At 37.9% G+C, this 9,656-nt stretch overlaps 1 protein-coding gene across 1 annotated transcript; it reads right to left on the bottom strand.

The window, feature by feature from the left end:
* Nucleotides 1–7,952: 7,952 nt before the first annotated feature.
* LOC106876295 (uncharacterized) lies at nt 7,953–9,578 on the bottom strand. Its single transcript, XM_014924794.1, has one exon. The coding sequence runs from the start codon at nt 9,576–9,578 to the stop codon at nt 7,953–7,955; it is 1,626 nt and encodes a 541-aa protein (XP_014780280.1).
* Between the last annotated feature and the right edge of the window lie 78 nt (nt 9,579–9,656).

Raw genomic sequence — 9,656 nt, 5'->3', positions numbered from 1 at the left:
GAGATAATACTAGAGTGTACAGTCAACTGGAGGTAACTCAAATCAAGGGAATTAACTCTGAGTAACAGTTGGAGCAAAAATAATTCGGAAAATGAATTGTGGAAATTCCCTAGTTGTGTGGACTCACTATTTAACTCGTTATTCAAAATTATGATAAAATTATTGAAAGCATGTGTTGAAGATGATTCGACAAAATGCCATTTAACTTCACCTTTCAGAAATAGCAGCTAAATCTCGCTTAAATAACACTCAACACACTTTACGAAGGAAAGGTAAAAAAAGGAACGTTAGATAATGGTAATCGTGGAATAACTCTAAGATGAGATGGTCGTGGTTGCCATGGCGCTTATCTTATATCTGCTCGATCAGACCTTGACCGGGAGTGCTAAACAACAACCAATACATCAAGCTGTACCGCGAAATAAAAACAACAGATCCTATGCACTATAGATCTTTCCTGCAATCAGACCTGGATACAATGCAGCAATTGATCTCTGACTGGCAACTCAAGCTAGCTGTGGACAAGTGCGTCCCCATTCATTTGGGGAGGAAAAATTCAGCCTTTACATACTCCCTCGGCAACACCAATCTCAAGAAGTCTTCAAGCGGATGTGATCTGGGCACCATTGTAAACAAAGATCTGCGTTGGACAAACCACATCCCTAAAATTGTCAAGAAGGCTGAGCGGGGTGCTAGCATCACTCAATAAGACCTTTATCAGCCGCTCTCTAGCTATCTATTTAATATTGTATACGACAATGGTACGTCCACACTTGGAATTAGCATCTCCAGTCTTCAACCTCTATCTTGCTCAGCGTATAAATCTCCTGGAGACTGTTCAGAAACGTGCAACCAAACGAATACCCGTCGTCAGACATTTATCATACTCTGAGCGTTTTGCTTCCCTGGGCATGGATACATTGAAGCTCAGACGTCCGGCAACTAACTTGGTAGACACTCACAAGATTATCTACCATCTTTCCAGCAACAACCTTGGGTACCTTCTTGAATTCCATGTGGCAAATGCTCGCGGACATGCTTATAAAATTTTTTTAAAAAACAGCACCCGTGACTTTCGGAAACATTTTTTCACGCTCAGAATTGCTGAAGCACGGAATAAACTACCCGCATCAGTTGTTAGCTGTCGAGACACTACATACTTCAAAACTTCCATGCTTCCTGAAATCCGCCAACAGTACACCTGATGGCCCTTCTTTCTTTTTTTTTTCTATTCAGTTGTGGTGCACCTAAGCACTGAATGCAACATTTTCCTTCATCATTATAATGTTATAACGGTTTTATCAATTTTATATGTGAATAAAATGTGAATAATAGCGTTATCAGTAACACCATATCACTTTCTCGATAAGAACTTCGTTGATTACAAGCTTTTCAGTGCATTAGTCTACCAATACCAGCTTTGATGAGAAGAGCGACAGGGAATTATTTCCGCATTGCGGGTCCCATGCGGAACATATACTTCGATGTACTTTAATTCGAAATCACCGGTATATAGCGTGTCTTCTGTTTCTCATAATTCGTCGATCTACAACGATTTTCCACAATATATCTGTCTACAAACAAGATATATTAGTTATTCTCGAATCGTTAGTTGCATACACTGGCTCCAATGTCGTGCGTAGTGAGACTAATCCCAAAAATTCATAGTTACGAAGCAAAATTGTTCCCCGACATAACCATGCCTGAAGCTTATATATTGGTGTATAAACATATTTAGACGTGGATAAACATACGCATAATCACACTGTGTTTATTCTGGAAGTATTTTATTGAAATTTATGAGATTCTAATGCAATCTCAAGGTCTGACGATAATCTCACAAACGCGTTTTGAAGAATTTTTGTTGCCGACAGATTCCAAATGTTAACACGAGTAAATGCCCCCGATTTGAGTTACCTCCCTTAGACTGTACAATAAAACATCGTTTTGCAGAACTTTTGATTTTAATATATAAATTGAGAGAGAGAGGGAGAGGGGAAGAGAGAGAGAGAGAATTAGTATTAGGGCGATTTGTGCAATCTGATGACTGGAACAAAAGATAAAAGATTGTGTGTGTGTGTGCGTGCGTACGTGCGAGCATGTGCGTGTGTGTGTGTGTGCATGGATGGGTGTTTGCGTTTGTGCCCACCACCGCTTGACAACCGATGTTAGCGGAGCATACCTAGAAATGCGGTACTCTGTCACACACACGATTTTGTTGCCTCATAACTTCCAGAAAAATTAATGTTTTGTAATGAAATTTTCTACAAATACGCTTCAGATGGTGTAGATTACGATTTTGTCTGAATTTAATATGAAAAAGTAATCGGTTTGCTCATACACATACATACTGACATACATCACATGAAATTTCGAAAAAAAATTATATGTAGGAGTGGCTGTGTGGTAAGTGACTTGCTTACCAACCATATGGTCCCGGGTTCAGTCCCACTGCGTGGCATCTTGGGCAAGTGTCTTCTACTATAGCCTCGGGCCGACCAAAGCCTTGTGAGTGGATTTGGTAGACGGAAACTGAAAGAAGCCCGTCGTATATATGTATATATATATATATATATATATATGTTTGTGTGTCTGTGTTTGTCCCCACACCATCGCTTGACAACCGATGCTGGTGTGTTTACATCCCCGTAACTTAGCGGTTCGGCAAAAAGATATCCGATAGAACAAGTACTAGGCTTACAAAGAATAAGTCCTGGGGTCGATTTGATTCGACTAAAGGCGGTGCTCCAGCATGGCCGCAGTCAAATGACTGAAACAAGTAAAAGAGAAAGAGAGAGTAAAGTGAGTTAAAAGTACTGAAAATTTGCGATGATATATCTGTGTTCCGCAGTAAAACAGATAAGCCTGTATCGACATAATAAATAAATGAAGCTGCTGCCATCATTTTGTCTTTCTGGTTATGATTCCAGTTAATCTGGAATCTTTGCATAATATAATTCCTTGATGCATCTTCAATCTATTGACATTTGTTCCATACCTAGGAATATCTTGTAGTCTGCTTCAAATGCAGATACTGAATAAATTGTGTTTTATTGAACCAAATATAATCCAATGCGTAGTCCTTGCCATCAAGAAAGGGACAATATTTTCACCAACACCAACACATAATGGCATGCACTGAGGAGATGTGCATAAATTTCAATGTTTGAAGTTGGTGCCAAACCTACTATTCCCTTCTATGTTGATTACTTCATAACTCTTTCTTCTTAGTTCTCGGAAGCAGTCTTAAAATTTTCAATCTCTCCCTGTTGGCACAACTAATGTCTCCAATTCACAATTAGGAGACCATACCTAGTCTCTCAACTCCAGAACTTGATCATTAAGTAAACATATCTGGGATCAGTGCTCCAGAGCTTGGCATAATTGAACAACCATACTTGCAATCAATTACTCAGAACTTGACACTGTTGGACAAGAGGGTCAATTTGTAGATTATCGATCCTAAGTATGATCACCAACTAGTGTAAAGTTTAGGATCATTGATCCCATGTATGATTGCCTTATCATGTCAAGCACTGAATTATTTATTCCAGTTATTGTTTTGTAATAACCCAGAGCTTGGCACCATTAAATGATATTACTTGAGATTCATAATCCAGAAATTAGCACCACTGGGTGAACATAGGTAGGACCAGTGATCCACAGCTTGTCATTATTAGGTGAAAATAATTATTCAGAGTATAGCACGCTTAGGTAAGTGTACTTGGGATCAATAATTCATAGCTTGGAATTATTATCACATAAACAATACTTGGTAGCAATAAGCCAGCCCATGTCACTATGATGCAATCATACTTGAGATCAATAACCCAGAACTTGACACTATTAGGTGACGTTTACCTTGGATCAATATATCTAGAATCAATAATTTGGAACTTGGCACTTATTACAAGACAATAACTGGAATCAATAATCCAGACCTTGACATGATTAGGCGATTGTATTTGGGATCAATAATCCCAAACTTTGCACAGGTAGGCAATCATACCTAGGATCTATAATCCACCCCTTGACACTCGTAGGTAACCATACTTGAAATCAACAATTAGAGCTTGGCACTATCTGGTGACTAAATATGTAATCAGTAATCCAAAACCTGACAATATTAGATGACAATACTTAGAATCCATAATCCAGAATTGGACCCTTTAGGCCTTTCATATCTGGGATCAATAATCTAAAGTTTGGCTCTGTTAGTTGACCATTCTTGAGCTCAATAACCCAAAACTTGGAACTGTTAGATAAACATTGCTAGGATCAATAATTTAGAATTGGTAATATTAGGCGACAATAGTCAAGATCAATAATGCAGAATTTTACACAATAAGGTCAACCATATCAGAAATCAGTAATCAAGTGTTTTATGTTATTATATATCTCCAGAATTTGGCAGCATCAGGTGACCATATTTGGTATAAAGAATCACAGCATTGTACTGTCGGGTGACCATACCCTTAATCAGTAATTCAGAGCTGGACACTATTAGGTAACCGTACCTGGGATCTATAATCCAGAGTTTGTTTTTATAAGCTAATCACTCCTAAAAGTGTATAATACAGAGTTTGGTTCTATTAGTGGACATAATTAGAATCAATGATCTGGAGCCTAGCTCTATTAGCTGACCATACCTGAGGTAATCCAGAGCTTGGCACTGCTTTGTAATTGATATCTGGATTCAATAACCCATCAGGAATCAGCTTAAAAGTACCTGGCGGTTATCACCAGAGCATGATAGATGGCCAAGCTAATTTTACTGCATTAAAATTTAGATGTTTAAATCAGGGGTTTTCAAACTTTTTGACTTGCGGACCCCTTTATATTTCAGGCTTTACCTTAGGGACCCCCTTATAAATGCATATGAAATTTAAACATAAATATTTGCTTAAAATAACATATATTTTTACATTTATTTATTTAACAGTATTTAACAAATAGGTTTATTGTCAATTAAAAGATTTCGATTAAAAAACATATATAAAATCAAATTGCCCATAAAAAGTATTTGCTGTCTACAGACCCCCTGTCTTGTCCTTGCGGACCCCCTGTGGTCCGCGGATTACAGTTTGAAAACCCCTGGTTTAAATCACAGTTTAAACTAACTGAGAGAAAGAGGAAAAAGGACTGAGAGATGTTTGCTGCTTTTCAGCTGTGATATACAACAGATAGTGATACTTGGTAGCCATACCCTCATGCGCCTCCCCTCACCCCCGTTCAGATTTGCATTTTGTGCAAAGTCTGCAGCTCTACAAGCAAAAGGATGACAATATTGCAAGTGCTGCACTCAGTAAGTTTTTGAGACATTTGTGGTACCTCTCTGAGGAGCTTGTAACGCTTGCATCTTTTGATTCAGCTGTTTTGCATGAGACAAAAAACAAAAATGAAGCATGCTATGCAAAACCAAGTTGACTCAAAACCGAGCAAACGAGCATCAATAAATCCTGAATCAGTTGGGCAGAAACAACTGCAGGATTTCTTTACTGCCAACACAAAAAGATTCTTTGAAATCCTGGAGGTGCCTTGCACATTTCTTGAAAAAAATACTGAAGAATGGAGTGATGATGAAAGTTATGCGAATGCAAGAGATATCGCATATGGAATTCAAAGTGGTAAGCAATATTGCAGGAAGAGCTGATGGAGAAATACAACAAACTGGTAACCAATGCTGAAGAGCAGAAACAATATCTTCATCAGTTGTTTGCTGCCTATCGACTCCTCCTTTGTCATTCAGTGCTTGAAATGAAGAGTAGGTAGGCAGCCGACAACTGATGAAGGGTCGTTCTTTATACTACTTGTCCTGTTTTCCTTTTGTTTCTCTTGTTGTTTGTGTATTCAACTCATTTGTTTTCGTATTTCATGTTGTTTACTGTTTGTGACATCCTGTACCCATATATGCATACACACACACACACACACACACACACACACACACACATATATATATATATGTATGTATATGTATGTATATGTATTTATATATGTATATATATATCTGTATGTATGTATATGCATATATATATATTACATTTATATATTTATTTTGCAAGATTCTTGATGTGAATTCGTGTGTTGAAACAGATATTGTTGTATTTGGAGATGGTCAAGTTGTCAGTTTAGCCAATGGAAACACATGCACTATATATTTGGTGTTCATTTGCTTCAGCTCTATTTTATATTAATCATATTTCGACCAGAGTTCTTTTGTCACACTTCTGGGAACTAATCAGTGGTCTTTTGCTTTCTTCTTTCTTTTTTGTGTGTCTTTCCTTACTAATGATCAGCCATTTTGTATTCCTATTGTATGTGGGGGTTCGCTCAACAACATAGAAGTTAATATTTTGTCCACAAATAGAACAGATGCAACGCTTAGACAAATTACAGAAGCTATACACATAATAGAAGATAAACCCAGCCTGAATAGGAAACTAGAATGAAACACTAGCACATCCCCACAACACACAACAACCTATGACAGAATAAAATCCCCATAAACTGATAACACGAATATGATATAATACAATACATAGATAAACAAATGGAATTAAATAACTATATACATTAACAAAATAAATAAAAACAAATTAAACAAACATATATAAACAGGGGATACAGATAATGCAGGCACATTCCCCCCACACACACTCTTACTAAACATAGACACACACAGGGGTATACGCATGTGAAAATACATAAACCCTACCAAAATAGACACAATAGCATAGGGCAGTTTTCCTACCTGGCCAGCTCTTGTAAACCGTCCTACCCATGCATGCATGGGAGATGGATGTTAAATGATGATGATGATATCATCATCATCATCATCATCGTTTAACGTCCGCTTTCCATGCTAGCATGGGTTGGACGATTTGACTGAGGACTGGTGAAACCGGATGGCAACACCAGGCTCCAGTCTAATTTGGCAGAGTTTCTACAGCTGGATGCCCTTCCTAACGCCAACCACTCAGAGAGTGTAGTGGGTGCTTTTACGTGTCACCCGCACGAAAACGGCCACGCTCGAAATGGTGTCTTTTATGTGCCACCCGCACAAGCCAGTCCAGGGGCACTGGCAACGATCTCGCTCGAAAATCCTATGGGAGCCAGTCAGGCGGTACTGGCAACGGCCACGCTCAAAATATATATATATATATATATATGCATGCACACACACACATGCGTGCACACACACACACACACAGAGTTTGATGCGCTAAGCACCCAACAATTATTTCATTCAGGGTTCGACTATTATTGTTAATCCCATTAAATTTCCGCTGTTACATATTTACATGGGTTCTGTGCTGTCTGATGTGGGCGATAATGTAATATATGAGCACATCAGCAATGAGAGGAAAAAGAACATGGGCTTGAACCTGGTACTCCTCTATTTCATTTGTTACATATGTTTTGGCATTGGGTAACACATGATGTCTTACAATCGATACAATCTGTAGATGCATCTTCATAAGGGTACCATATCCTATATCTGGAGATGTGTTTGCTAATGCATGCTGCCCTTATGCTGTGTGTGTACAGATTGCATCTATAGTGAGATATCATGTGTAACTGAATACTGAAACATATGTAGCAGATGATTTTTTCATCTGTTACATATGTTTCAGCATTACAAATTTAAGCCCATGTTCTTCTCTCTCTCTCTTTCAAAATAAAAAAAAATGTATATGTATGCATAAATGAGGAAACTTGTATTCATTAAAATTAAGAACTTTTTCCGTTATATAAATAATTTATTAATGTTTGATTTGTTCTGATTATTTTACTAAAGTCGATTTTGCCTTTAGAGACAGGATAGTCTTGATAAAGTTTTCATTCTAAAATTTGACATTCTTTTGATCTTCAAATCGGGCTCTGGATAAAAACTCTCAGAAAAAAGATCATAGGTACAAGGATAATTACAATTCATATACGATTATGTTTTAATCTGGATTATTCAGACATGGGTACTTGGGCTTCTTTGTAATGAATGAAAGTACTCCAGAGCAATCAAGATATCTGTTAAACACGTAAGAGTTTGAAATTAATATTTTCCTTCCTTGCAATGGCCGTGCTACTCCATCAATGTTTTCATAGGTCTGTTCAAGGTATTGCATTAAGCGGAAAACATAACGATTCCCATCTTTTCGAAGGGCTCCATAAAGACTGAATTTATCTCCAGAGTTTATGAGGTTACGAGAGGATTCTGGAAAATTATAATAGACTTTTTCAGATTTGACCAGTTTGTTAACATATTCTTTGTCTGTTGTTGAAGACTGCATTCCATGAGCTGATTCACTACATACTTTTATAGTATCTTTGCAAAACCTAGATGTAGATGCAACCACTTTATTATTGCTAGAATTGTTGTCAAGATTGGATTCAGTATTTTCTTCACAAACATACTCTCCTTCACTAATATTTTCCCTTCCTTGGGACTTTTTTGCCTGTTTCTTTGAGAAACCATCTGACAAACTTTTTACATTTCGTTCAGCTGCAGCAGTTGAACTAGTATTTTCTGGCTTATCTATTTGGTCATTAGATCTGTCTTGGTCTGCATTTTGACTTGAATCAATTTGATTTTTCTTTCTGTTACCAGGAAAATTCTTGCTATTTAAGTTAGTACTTTTTTTCTTTTGGGAGGTACCAGGTTTGTCAAATTTCTTTGCAGTTTTCCAGGCATATTTTTTAGCACTTGTCATATTATTATTTTGACTTTTGTCAAGAGTACTTTTTAAAGCATTTGAGTTGGTGCTAATTTTATCTGAAGAGGCACTCTTTGATGCTTGCGAAGAATGACTACTGTTTGATTTTGAAAGAGAACGTACAGAATCAGACTCATTCCCAACTACCGTAGTCTGTTGAGATCTAGAAGATTCATTCGATACCTCAGTTAAAGCAACATCACTTTCAGATCTGAATTGTTGAGATGAGGCTACAGATGAATCTCTTGGTTGAATTCCAGCTGGCAAATCAGTCGATGATGATTGAGTGCGAGAACTTCTACTAAGCTCATCAAGGACTTCAGTAACAGAAGTGTTCTTGTCCTGCCTAATAGATCTGCCACTTGATATTTCTGATACTGCTTTATGTGAGGTGGATCTTGAACTCAGGTTGTCTGGCGATAGATTACTATCAGTGCCATCTTTGGATGAGTGATGGAAAGATTTTGATGATGAAGCTGTTGAAGCTCTACTGCCAGAGAGTTGTGTTCTTGAACTGTGACTCCTCTCTCTCATTGAACTTGGAGTACTCTCTCTCATTGAACTGGGAGTACTCTCTCTTCCAGATATCTGACTTCGTTCGTCTCTCATTGAACTGGGGATACTCTCTCTCCCAGATATCTCACTCTGCTGGCCCATCATTGAACCAGGAGTACTTTCTCTTCCAGATATCTGACTTCGTTCGTCTCTCATTGAACTGGGGGTACTCTCTCTTCTAGATATCTGGCTTTGCTGCTCCATCATTGAACTAGGAATACTCTCCCTTCCAGATAAATGACTTTGTTGGTCTGTCATTGAGCTTGGTATACTCACTCTTTCAGATATCTGACTTCGTTGGTCTGTCATTGAGCTTGGTGTACTCACTCTTTCAGATATCTGACTTCGTTGGTCTCTCATTGAACTGGGGGTACTCTCTCTTCCAGA

This window comes from Octopus bimaculoides, chromosome 12 (assembly GCF_001194135.2).
Source record: "Octopus bimaculoides isolate UCB-OBI-ISO-001 chromosome 12, ASM119413v2, whole genome shotgun sequence".
Taxonomy (NCBI): Eukaryota; Metazoa; Mollusca; class Cephalopoda; order Octopoda; family Octopodidae; genus Octopus; species Octopus bimaculoides.
This window is presented reverse-complemented; position numbering and strand designations above follow the sequence as displayed.